General features: G+C 29.8%; 1 protein-coding gene across 2 annotated transcripts; it reads right to left on the reverse strand.

Moving 5' to 3' along the window:
- Positions 1–3,348: 3,348 nt before the first annotated feature.
- Positions 3,349–12,518, reverse strand: TfIIA-S (general transcription factor IIA subunit 2). Of its 2 annotated transcripts, none has more exons than XM_088237602.1 (5): positions 12,395–12,518; positions 12,186–12,284; positions 11,983–12,110; positions 9,773–9,879; positions 3,349–3,659 (listed from the first exon to the last, which is right to left on the reverse strand). In XM_088237602.1, exons 2-5 carry the CDS (start codon positions 12,255–12,257, stop codon positions 3,634–3,636), a joined length of 333 nt encoding a protein of 110 aa, XP_088093728.1. In that variant the 5' UTR covers positions 12,258–12,284; positions 12,395–12,518; the 3' UTR covers positions 3,349–3,633. The 2 variants fall into 2 exon arrangements, with proteins under 2 accessions (XP_088093728.1, XP_088093729.1); XM_088237603.1 differs by having other exon boundaries at positions 9,760–9,879.
- Between the last annotated feature and the right edge of the window lie 1,133 nt (positions 12,519–13,651).

Here is a 13,651-nt window from a genome sequence, read left to right on the forward strand (position 1 = left end):
GTGCATTTTAAACGCAATCAAATAAAAAAAATAGTTTTGACACATTAACCATTGACATTTTTTGGATTTGTAAAAATACAAATCAATTTATTTTTTTGTGAAGGTTACAAATTAAAACATATTTCAAATTGGGTATAATTACGACCCAGATGGTTTATGTCAAAAGCATTAGCATAGTTTGAACGCGAAAGCTAAAATTTGGTATCACGGCAGCTTAATTATTTTTAGATTTACTAACAATATGAAGAGTTACGGCGATTTAATTAAAAAAATATTACACAAATCAACGGTGACTCAGACTCAGTAAATAAATAAATAGCTTAGATTAATAGATCATGATTCAATGTGTACTACAGTATTTGATCCACTGTACCCTATGCGGCCATTTCGATTTTCTAACTAACACAAATTACTAAGATTATTCATGATCGTGAAAATGATACCGTTATTTGTAATCAGAATACACATAGTTGACAGTAAAATCAATGCCATATGAAAATGTTACATGCAAATCAGACACGAAACAAAGAAAACTCTTCAAGTTTTTCCTATATCACTGATTTCTTTATACGGTATCTTTTACGAAGAGTAGATTCATCTGGACACATATCATTATTTTTATCCTTACCACATTTTATGTATTTATTGAAAAATGACCGAAAATTTATTTATTCAACTTTAGAAAAACAATAAAAAAATATTGGAAACACATTTAAAAATTGCCAAATCATAATAAAAATCTGTTTCAACAGATTTTTTTCGGGTATGAGATTTGATATAAGTATGTTTTTAATTGAATCTTGCACACATCACAATAAATTAGTCTTCTATCAAATGTCAATTCTGGGTGATTTTGTATCCATTAATTTACAAGGTTTGGCACAAAAAACTGTTTAGCCATTTTAGAAATAGAAAAATCAATAAGTAAGTGATAGAATGCACTAAAACATCTATGTATATTAAAATTTAGTATGACAGTACGAAAAGGAATGAAAAATAATTTATTCAAGCACCAATTTATATAAATACAATAAAGTACACAACGATTTTATGAATACATTTCTGCGGACGTACAATTATTTTTAATAAAATGTTTTTGAAATTACCTTAGAATATTGCATAGTTAACTCCGGCAATGTCCACTTAGTAGTAATTGTGTGGTTGAGTTGCTTACCGAATTCTAAGAGTTTATGAAAAATAAAACTTTCCTGTCATTTGAAATAAGTTGCAGTCAGCATTTATTTTATAAATGTATATTTACCACAACGTGTCACTGAAAAAAACACATTGCTACAAATCGTCTGGGTCTTAGACAATTATGTCTGTAGCTTAGAAGAACATTAGTTCTAATATCATTTTAGAAATCTTTTGAAGCCTGAAATAATACCGTTTGATTTGTTTAGGCTAAATCAAGTTAACAAGTAGATTCAAATGTGTATAGGTACTGAAGTGAATTAAAATAGAATAATATTTTACTGAGCAACACCTTAGTACAAGATTAACATCAAACCACACTAATACTCGTATGCAGAGACAAAACTTAAGGTGAGGAAAGTACATTCTAATTTCAAATGCAGAGAATAACCCGAAGGTGAAGACAATAGAATGTACTTTCCTCACCTTAAGGTTTGTCTCTGCATACGGGTATTATGCTTTTGCTACAAACCGTCCGGGTCTTAATTATAATGTATGCCGACTGACAAAAATATATATGTATAGATAAATAGAGATATGTAAATAAAAATGCATGTATGGTTATCACATATTAAAGGAAATCATTTACTTATTTTAAAAAAATACACCTACTAGGATTTTAACAAATACATAATATATGGTGATATTGAACCCCTCATTACAAGCTCACAGACGACAACGCTAATCAAGAAAGATAATTGTAATGCCAACGCCTTCTGCCTACTTATAAAGAGTCTCTGATACAGACTTAAACATTAAAATACTTATAGAATATTGAAGGATTAAATCGTGGGGTAATTACTACAACCAGGTAATTTCAGCAAGTTGTGCATTCAAATCATTGTAATATTATAATTTGAATGCACAACATGTTTATTCGATTAAAATAAATTGAATGCACGACATGGTCATGATGGAAGATACAAAGATGTGTTTTAGTGGTTAACTAAAAAATCTTGATTTTTAAATACCCAGTTGTACCCCGCGAAATGATTGTGTGGAAAACTACTTACACATATTCAGTTACATAGACATAAAAAAGTATTATCACTACAATAAAACTAAGACTGAACACAACTTTGAATCATTATCTTGATGAAAAGGTTTTAAAAAGTTTTTTTTTTAAACAATGCATTTAATTCAATTGGTTGTAAAATATTACAGATGCTATTAAAAATATCTGCAAATTCAGATGAAGTGCAGAAATTCATTTACAAAATACGGAACTCAGAAGTGATTTTTTAAATGTATTTTTTTGTTCTCACTGCTGCTATTTAAATATTTTTTAATGTACATATTTTAAGGTGTGAACATAGTTTTCCAATATTATTTCGTTATTTTTTTTTTCATTTCTTAGCAGAAAGCAGAAGTTGAAAGAAATTTTCATATACATATTTTTTACATATTAAAAAAAAAAACGATTTAATAATTTATTTTTCTAAATTTATTAAAGGGAATTAGTATTAATATTTTGTTAGTAAAATATGAAATTTCAAGGTATTTGTAAGCATTTAGTTGTTTATAAATTTTAATTTAATAACTCATAACATGTCTGAATGATTGCAACATTCTTGTTGTTCCTAGGACACAAGAAATAAATAAGCTTGATTGATTTCACATTATATATGGTATAACGAGTGGATTAATTTCATACATTAAATGACATAAAGTACATAATGTCTAACTGTTAATGGCAATTTAAGATAGTTGCACGCCTCCACAATACATATTTCCTACTGTATTTTAAATTAATTACATAATTTGAAACTTGCCATCAGAAATTTGCACTTTAGTTGAAATTGGGATTTTGAGGGGTAGCCTGTTTCTAAATAGGTAGAATATTTAGCTAACAGAAAGAGATTTTCTAGATTATATTTTTGGTGAAATTTTGATGGTTTATTTAGATGTTTTTATAGTAGAAATTGAATAAGAAAGAAAAAATACTTCATTCTGAAACAAAATGAAAATTTGCCCTCATATAATAAAAAAGCTAAGTCATGTTTTGAATCCAGGCATAGTGTTAAAAAACAATTTTATCAAAATACGAATAAATTCTTGTATAAAATTATGGGACTGTTGAGATTATTTTATTTATTAGTATACCATTTCAATTATGGGCAACAGAGAATAGATTTGATAATACAAAGTACATAGTAGGTGACATACATTTAATTGAAAATTACATTACTTCTAACACAACCTCAACACTATTTTACACCTTATCAGATATATTGAAAGTCTGAAAAACGATAATTTGTACATAATCAACCGACGCAATGCGCAATACCGGACTAAAATGAAAAAAAAAATTGACAAGCGGCAATCGTAAGCACACACATTTTTTTCAAAATCACAGACTTTCGTAATAATAATAAATGATATACACTATGGACACACTAAAAACTTTAATTTTGGATATAAATAATGTTTATCTATTTACTATCTCTTCGCATTGTCTTCCACATCTGAAAAAAAAAGAAAAACATATTAATAGTTTTGAGTTATTTTTTTTTTTTAAATAAGTATTAGGGATGCCAATTTAGTGGCTAGTAAAAGTCTATTTGCACATTCAGTGGAATATTAGTACGATTTCAATTATTTTTTTAAAAGCACGAACGAGTGAGCTTTCATGTCATCTTTGGTTGTTGTTTATCCAAGCACAATATAAAAAATATCATGTTAACTTGACAATAATTTATAAATCTATATTTCAACTTAAAAACATAAAATATTCACTAAATGTTATTAAATATTTGTATATAACCACTTACTGACTTTTCTATGTCAACCGGTTTCGAGACGTACCCGTCTCTTCGCAGCATGTCGTGTTGATTTTATATTTTAGTACAACAACTATGGTGAAGGTGCATAGTGGGTTTAGCATGTTGGTTTGATTGGTGTTCTGACAAAGAGACGGTTACGTCTCGCAACCGGTAGAAATAGAAAGTCAGTGTGGTTATTTACAAATATTAAACAACATTTAGCAAAATATTTGACCACAAAGTAAATGCTTAAAATATTAACAATATTACATTTCCAATTTGAAATAGACGCTTCAAAAGAAATACAGTATATTTTAGCTTTAAAAAAGACATAACATAGTATTTTTATAGCAAAACGTCCACGTTTATAGAAGTACACTATCAAAATTAAGTCTTATTTTTTAAAGCGCGTACAAGTAAAATTTCACGCTGATGTATGAAAACACATGAGATTGTTAAATTTTAAGATATTTCAATGGCAAAACTGACACGAAATTATGAAAATTTGAGTTGTTTGGTCGTTGTCCTAGCAACAAAAAACAAAAAGAAGACGCCATAACAGCTCTAATCTGAAAATTCCGGCGACAGAAGCGCCAAACACGTCGCGCCTATTCGAATCACTACCCTCACTCCTCTCCGGGAGAGGAGTGGAGAGTAAACCACATGGGTATATTGAGTGGCAGGGGTGTGGTTTTGATTTTCAACTCTCCCTAAATTAAATAATAAATACGGGAAAAGAACACTAAAGTACAATATACCAAAAATGTATAATATGCTCCCATTAAATATTAAAAAAAAAAAAAAAAAACTTATCTGGCTCAAGAGAAAGAAGTTTGCTGAATATCTGGCTTTTAGAATATGTTTTTTTATATTGAAATTATTTTGTGTTTTTGTTTTTTATTTTTCTATGTGTAACATATTTTCGATGGACATGGGAATACATATTTTTCTTTTTTTTCCATAGCAATAAGAGTTTTTATATTTTATAGAATTTAAGAGATAAGATTGTGTTTAATTATATTATAACTTAACAATAAGCACCTGCTGACGAACTGCATTTTATGCAGTTCAGTAGGTCTTGATAATTTGTATTTTAATTTTTGTATTTATTTGATAAATAAAAAAAAAATTAAAAAACATTTTCACAAAATATTAAAAAGATGTTACCAGCTACAAAAATACTCAAAATAAATAAATAAATAACATAAATTTTGAATTTGACAAAAGGCAGTTTAAAAAATAATGTCAGGCGGTAATTAAATGTCGATAATATATACTTGAAAAATAAATATTCCAGAATCCAAACAAAAAAAATAATCATAAATATGTAGTTAATATCCAAATAATGAGAATTGATACTCATATTGTAAATACAAGCTTGAAAAATTGAGTTTTTCCAAAAAACTATAGTAATCCCAATATACAAGAACGGAGATCACGAAGAACTTACCAACTATCGCCCAATTTCTCTTATATAAAATATTGCCAAAATTTTTGAAAAAGTAGTCAAAAAGCAACTGTTAATTTATCGAAAAGCAAATAACATACTTAACGTTAATTAGTATGGCTTTAGAGAAAATATAAGCACTCAAAATAAATTAGCTAGCTAAATTAAAGTCAATAATATATGATTCATTGGACAAGGGTAATAAGGTACTTGCTATATTTGTAGATCTAAGAAAAGCTTTTGACAGTGTATCACATGTCAGACTGATGACATGACAGACTGAAATTTTATGGGATTGGTGGAACGGTTCTTGTGTGGTTAGAAAAATTCTTAAAAAACAGAATCCAGTACACCAGGATAAACAAAACATTGAGCGATTCAGCTTGCTCCTATTTTGGCATCCCACAAGGTACTATTCTAGGTCCTATACTATTTATAATCTATGTCAAAATAATATTCAATTTACCACTTAAGGTCATTTCGAAGGTCAGGTCGAAGTCATTTCTTACGCCGAAGATATTGTGATGATTTTTAATGTAAAAACTTGGAATGAGGTTAATAAAGTGGCTAATAAAGTTTTTAAAGAGTGGTTGGATCAAAGTTACTTGACAATGAATTCAGAAAAAACCCACAACCTAGCATTCACATTAAACAATAGAAAAAGACCTACTCATTTAGACCTAAAATCTCACGACAAAAACTGTGGAGACCATACAAACTGTTCTTCTTAATGTCTGGGAATAATAATCGACCAAAATATTAAATGGAAAGAAAAAATAGATGCAATGTGCAAAAGACTAAGAAAATTATTCCACATATTTTTAAAGCTTAGAGATATCTTATCGCCGGATCAATTGAAGACAGTTTATTATGCTCTAGTACAGTCAATCATTTAACATTCAATAGTTGGATGGGGAGGGGCTTTTAACGCTCACCTTAGACCCTTAAATTTTCTACAGAAAAAATAATTAAAATAATACTATATAAACCATCCTTGTTCTCAACTACCGAACTGTTCAAATAATTTAATGTTTTAAGAGTGGAATCTTCCACAACAACAACACTCTCCGTAGATATCTATCTACGGAGAGTGTTGTATGCTCCAGGTGCATAAAGAGAGCCTCCCATCGGACCGTTTTACGGGAAGGTTAAGAACAGGATGCCTCGCTCTACAGAGAATTAAAACTAGCACGGCCAAACATCATTATACTTTTTTATATACGGAAGCTTTTCATTAATTTACCACAAAATCTACGTCAAAAAATAAATTACGGAAAATTTAAGGATAAATTAAAGAAAAGCTTTCTGACATAATTAACATTAACAGTATTTTGAAAATAAAGATGTATGCATAATATGTGCCTGAGTATATCAATTTATAAATTTTGCGCTTTTTTAATTTTTTTTATTTGTTATTAGTGTTAAATTTTCTCTATTTTTACAATTGTTTAATTTTTTATTTATTGTATTATTTTGTAAACTTGCTGAAGACAAGAGCCCGACTCTTTTTTGGCAAGTTCAACCTTAAGTGTTCCATTTTATTACTGTTTATATGGTAAAAATAAAATATGATTAATTAAAACTAATTCATTTAAAACCAGTGTTGATATTGCATACTTTCTTTGAATACAATCAGATGAAACTGCTATCGAAAAACTGAATAACTTAATTTTGCCAAGTTATCCTATAGTATTGTATTAATATTTTTTTCAATAAAATCAAAACAATAGCCAATGTTGTTTGCATCTTAAAACTATCTGAATCGCTAATACTTTACGAAACAAACTTCTTACTGTTTTGTCTACAAGACATTATGAAAACTACACTGCATTTATGAAAAACAAAAAAATCTACGTACAGGTACTAAATACAGTTTAAAATGCAAGGTGCAACATGCAATTATGATTAGTCTTAATAATATTTTTTTTTTTTTACAAAATTGCTAATAACGTGAAAAAATAAAGATCATACTGCTGAAGTGCTAAGGTTACAAGTAAAGGGTAGGAATTTTCATGGCAAGTTTGTCATTATGTAGTTCAGATGACCACCAGATACAGCTAACTGGAGAGTGGCTTTAAATGGAAGAAGGATAAAAAATAAATAAACTGAGGAAGGTAAGGTATATAAAAAAATGTAATATTCAATGTTCGTTTCTTTATTAAAAACGTTTGTAAATGTACTTCGCGAGTACTGCTACGCAATTACTTCGAACCAGCCAGAAAGCCAAAATTTACAATTTAGAAACGTATCCGAAATAAAATACTTTTATTGGATTTAATTCTACTTTAATTTTTTTAATATACGAGAGTGTATAATGTGACGCCTTTTGTCTTGTTAGGACATTATCAAACTAACTAAAATATTTACAAAGTTTCCTTTTATACTAACAATAACTGACGTTTAATTATATAGGTGCATAATACAGTAAAACCTCGTTTTTACGTTCCTCAATTTTAGGTCCAATTTTTTTTCCATGCATTCTCATTCAAATATCCTCCCAATTAAGGTTTATTACATTTTTCATAACCCCGGTTTTACGCTGAAATCTTTTCAAAACTCATTCCATCCGTCATAAAATTACTATTCAAAATGAATTACATATTGGCATGTGTTGTTAAATAACTTATCTGCATTGTATTTCTTAACATGTATAATTTTTTTACTATGTTTATTTTTGAATTATTATTTTATTTATTGTTTTTATTCTTTTGTAGTTATATAAACGTTTGATTTATACAGGTGTTTTTTAAACCCTGTCACATCCGAAACCACGATGATCAGTATAGAGAAGAAGACATATTAGCATATTAAAAAAAATATTTAGAACAAAGAAAATTTAAAAAAATAAAATATTTAAAAAAACAAATGGTTGCTTATTTCTGCAGGGGAGAAGTGAAGGGAGCTCGGTTGTCAGTGTATCAGACTTCCCCTCCCCCCCTCGTTTCTCCCCTGCAGAAGTAAGGAACCATTTGCTTTTTTTGATATTTTATTTTTATAAATTTCATTCGTTTCAAAAAATTATTTTCATGTGCTAATATGTCTTCTTGCTCATACTGATCATCGTGGTTTCGGATGTGACAGGGTTTAATGAACGTCCTGTATATAGAAGAGTCCGGACTTCACACAGGACTTTCTACCAAGTCGGGACATAAAAACTTATAATTGTGCTATGATAAAATTGTGTATTGTGTGCATTAAATAAATAAATAAAATGTATATAACTAAACCAAAAATACTTTTATAATTAAAAAAATGTTGATTAAACCAACTGGTGTAAAAAGATACGAAGTGAAGTATCTATGGTAATAAGTTATACAGAAATATGTATATCTCTTCCTTACATAAATGTTTGCATGAGCATCGTGATTTGTTATTTTATATGCCAGTGTGTCTATGTGCATTAATAGGTCGATGTAATTTGGAAACGCTTGATTAAGTTGTTAAGCACACACTTGCTTTATTTTTTATCGCGGAAAGAAAAATATTATAGTATAATAAACTCGAAAAAAATTGTTTTAAATAATAAGAAAACAAATGATAATATCATTAGAAAACAAACAACTAAAAACAAGTGAAGTATATATTTTTATAATATAAATAAGTTTCATACTTACCTTTATATATTCTAAATTGTTATATAACTTTAGAATCTATCAAATATGAAATTCAAAACATACAATTTCTATATTTTATTCCAACCCATCCAACGTAAAATATCATTAAACTGATTATTTTTTTAGTTTTTCACAGCTTTTCAGATGTACATTAAGTGTTTCTGGGTTATTATGCCGTGTTTCGTTCTTAGGGAAACCAAAGTTACCAAACTCGATTAGTAAAAGAGGCGATCGAGATCTACAAACATCCCGACAACATAAACAGTGATGATGGGATGCGTTCAAAATCATTCTGGTACCCAGTTATAAAGAAATCCCATAAAAGCGTAGACTGTGAAGTGCCACAGATTTCAAATTGACAAGCTGTAGACAGCGACGACTGCGACACGGTACAAATCCTTAGCACTTAAGGTTCACAAATAACATCAACCCTGATGATGGAAGCTGTAATACGATCCGAAATGTCGGTAATTAGTATGAATGACACACGGCATAGTAACCCAGAAAAACTTATTGCATATTATAAACAAAAACTATCTGTCATTTTTATCGAGTTATAAAAATTGTTCAAGAATACTTTAAATTATAAAGCAGCATGAATTTATTACTTTAGGAGTCATGCTTTATGTTAGAAATAAAGAATGAATGCTTCTACAATAAAATAAACACGAAATAAAAAAATTTAGTGGCATTCTGGGATATACACACAAACCATTCCTAGAAATAAATTAAGATACAGCACCAATTAAACTCACTCTTGCCATCGCAAGCGACTATTTTCACTTTGTCAACCCTCGCCACCTCTTGCACTTCTCTGAATTCAACGTCATTGAGCATAAATGTCCACACATTATCGCAGAATCTGAAATCAAAACATTTTATTATTATCTTATAAAATAATTGAGACCCGACATGGGAGGACACACAGTAGTGGACCGCTGACATCAGCCTGGAAATAATTTGTGAAAATATTTCAAAGTACTCGGACCTACAGACATGGATTAAATAAGTACTTAAAAAATATTTACAAAGCTGTGACATATTTAAAAAATAGAATCCTAACCGTCCAAGCGCTATAAAGCTGTAAGACGTGTTGGAATACTTATTGTACAGCACCCTTGAGGTGATTTTTACAAAAATAGCACTATAGTCGAACTTGGTCGAACGATCGCGGAAATAGTGAGATCTCGGATATTATGAGGAAAAATTCGTTGACATTTTAGTTTGTGGTTTTCTTTACACATTTATTCACTTTTAGAACGAGCTTCTTCTCGGACATACCGGACAAAAATATTGTCGACAGTAGAGCAAAAACTCTTAAATCGTGTAAAAACAATTTTAGAAATAGAATTAAAATAAATCGTACTTATACAAAATCATTATTGTAAAGCATTAAAAATTATATGACAGTAATTTAATTTTATTATTATTATCAGAAGAACCTTTATACAAAGTGTAAATGCGTAAATTACAAGAGTTTTCAAAATGCCATTTTATTAACGGTGTTTTGAGTATGTTCAAATGTTCGTAGACAGGCTGAATTTTCTTTTTTTGAAGTATATATTTAGATCTAAATTTGTTGCAACAGCGAGAAAGCGAAGTCTAGGCACTTACAGGGCTTATGACCTGTCATTGGCTGGTGTAAGTGCCACTTTAAACACTGCATAACATTCAACATTCTGCCCATGTTTAAACATCTACATTTCCTTAACTCTTCCATCTGTTGACTTTTAAAAAGCAAAAGAGCTGAAACCTTTATCATGTGAGTGAGATTCATCCGGCTGAACCAATTCACCTTCTAGGGAAGAAAAAAATACTTGATTTTTTTTATTCAGTGTGTCAAATGGCCACTTAAACCAGCTTAGACTTCCATATTCCCTTTTCAAAAATGTTTCCCCTCTCGGGTGCAACAAATTTAGCCATTTTATTATGTGCGTATTATTAGTGCGGATAATTGAGTCGAGGTTAAATTTCTTTCCTATTTTTTAATCTGCAAATATCACACATCGATTATTTATAATATTATGTTTTACAATTTGTTATAATGGCAGCCATGACAGAAATAAGAAAAAAAAATTACGTGATTAAAAGATAATTATAGAATTCTTCTAAGTGCGCTTATTGAGCTGTCTTAAATACAAGATATAGGAAGTGCGGAGTAAAGAAAAAAGTATAACTTTATTTAAAATAATAATGGTGAGAGTTTTTTTGTGTTGAAAGACTAAGATAAATATTAAACCATTTTTATTTTTAAGAACAAGACAAAATTAATGTATGATTGATGAAAACATAGTAGGTATATTTATTTAAAAAATGTGTTTTTACACTAGAATATTTCATAGTCTCTGGACTGGCACCTGAATCATAAGACTGATCATCTTACCGTCATGTAACAAAAATGATAAAAATATGGTGCGATTGGTATACCAATACAGTACCCTATGCACCATTAGGTGCGGAAAGGGAATGATGATGAAATTTTATAAGATACACTGAGTTAAAGCTTTTTGAAGAATATCTGCTTTGGATTCTTTCATTATGGAGAGCACTTTATATTTTAAAATTGAAGATTTAGCTTATCAAGACATGAAAATAGAATTCAAGTGCACACATCGCTGGCCCAAAGCAACAGTGAGATAATACCGAAATTTCTAAATTTGAGATACACATGCAGATTTGTTAATAACTTAAGGTTTCCAGATAGTAAAATATAGAAGTTAGATAGTTAACCTGTGTGAAAAAATAGTATTCATAATCTACTTTAAATAATTGAATTCCGTCAGACCCTTCGCACACCTTAAAGTCCGATTATTTGAGAATAGTTCTTCAGAGATATCTCACTGTTGCTTTGGGCTAGCGATGTATGAAGAAAATAGAATTCTCACTAATATTTAGCAACGTATGAAAATTGAGAAAGATGTTCACGGGGAACATCGTAAAGTATGCCTCAGTTAATTTTAATTACCTGTAGGTATTCAATTTGCCTGCTTTGAAGGAAAGCCGTGACTTCACTCTGGCTGATAGAGCTTGATTGATGGACTTGTCAAATTGTAGAAGCACTTTTACAGCTAGGGCGGGAGTTATTTGCCCGTACTAAAAAAAAAACAAGTGTTCAAAACATTTCGAAGATTTCTAAATGTAAAACTAACATTCAATAAACTTATTTACCTGTATAAGTTCATCTAAACTTTCTTGTAGAGTATTTCCAATGGTAGTGTTTCGGTACAATTGATACGACATTTTGAAATTTAAAAAATACCAGCAAAACTAAAATAAAAACAGATTACTTGTCAGAAACGTCAAATAAATTCAATTCATAAAAAAAAGGTGTAACTACGAATCAAAAGATTTTGAAAATGCAATTGAAGAAAAAATACCTCAGGACGAAAGCGACCCTAACCAGTCCTAATCAACTTGTTGACCACAGATTACAAGTTTGCTCTTTTGTTGACAAGAGAAAAACCACAGAAAACCCCTAGATCACTGTCATATCAGCTATAGACAATTAATACCATAGTGAATAAACAACCAAATGATCATATCGCTGTCTCAGTTCCATACGAAAACAAGTCCAAAATTGTTATATTTGAGTTAAGCTAGGGTTTCCTAGGACAGCGGTGCCCGTATTTTAACGGCCGTAGTAAACGGTGATGCAGTGGACAGCCGTCGTAAAGGTGATTAGAGAGTGGTTTCCTAGGAAAACGGTGTTAAATGGTGTTAATAACAACGTTTTCCCAGAAAACCACACTCTAGTCACCTTTACGACGGCTGTCCACTGCATCACCGTTCACTACGGCCGTTAAAATACGGGCACCGCTGTCCTAGGAAACCCTAGCTTTAGACATTGATTCAAGTCGAAAAGCCCATATTCTTCCAATCCCACTCGGAAAAAAACTAAATAAAGGCTATAATCTTTAAAAAGACTATTTTTTTTTTTGTGGAATTTTCCTTTAGTTCAAACTTATATATTCCACACAGAAACATTTCGACATGTTTCTATGTGGAAATTAGAATGGTGAGTGATATCTGTAGTCTGTGGGTGAGTGGTGAGTGATAACTGTATCTTTGTTCTATTCCATAGAGCAACAAGTCTGAAATAATAATATTCACTCATTATATTTAAATGTTTTTAATGAATTTGATCATTATTTTGAATGGTATTTGTTAAAAATACATTCATTTAACATTTTGACATTAATTATATTAATGAAAAAAAACATATATTTTTAAAATAAGAGGTGATCTTTTATTATTTAAATGTGTACAAATTAATACTTGGAAACAAATTAGTTACTGGATTATACCTATGCTGGTCTAATAACAACATTATTGATATCTCAATAGAGAAGCTCTGGAAACAAATATCAAGGAATTTACAGGGCTTCTTACCAGAAAAATAATACCAACCGTGATTATTACCTTATAATATCTATGTGATTACATCAAAATATTGTAATTAAAATATATATCTATACCTTCACGCCTCACGCCCCATGACTCCCTTGCGGGATAGGTAGAGAGGAGAGGGCGCCACTTACTTCTACCCTGATATTCATACTTACCTGGGTTCTCTCACATTAACGCTGTTCCTTTAACACGCTCTTCTATTTCTTACACTCAAAACATGGCTTAAA

Source organism: Micrasema longulum, unplaced genomic scaffold (assembly GCF_059751315.1).
Source record: "Micrasema longulum isolate JH-2025_06_02 unplaced genomic scaffold, ASM5975131v1 h1tg001750l, whole genome shotgun sequence".
In the NCBI taxonomy this organism is placed as follows: domain Eukaryota; kingdom Metazoa; phylum Arthropoda; class Insecta; order Trichoptera; family Brachycentridae; genus Micrasema; species Micrasema longulum.

Excerpts from the sequence above, each read along its gene's own strand:
- TfIIA-S (XM_088237602.1), bottom strand. The coding sequence starts at position 12,257 with ATGTCGTATCAATTGTACCGAAACACTACCATTGGAAATACTCTACAA. Across the intron at positions 9,880-11,982 it reads GGCAAATTGAATACCTACAG|ATTCTGCGATAATGTGTGGA; the intron begins GTAATTAAAATT and ends TTTTGATTTCAG. Across the intron at positions 3,660-9,772 it reads AGTCGCTTGCGATGGCAAGA|ATGTGGAAGACAATGCGAAG; the intron begins GTGAGTTTAATT and ends TTTTTTTTTCAG.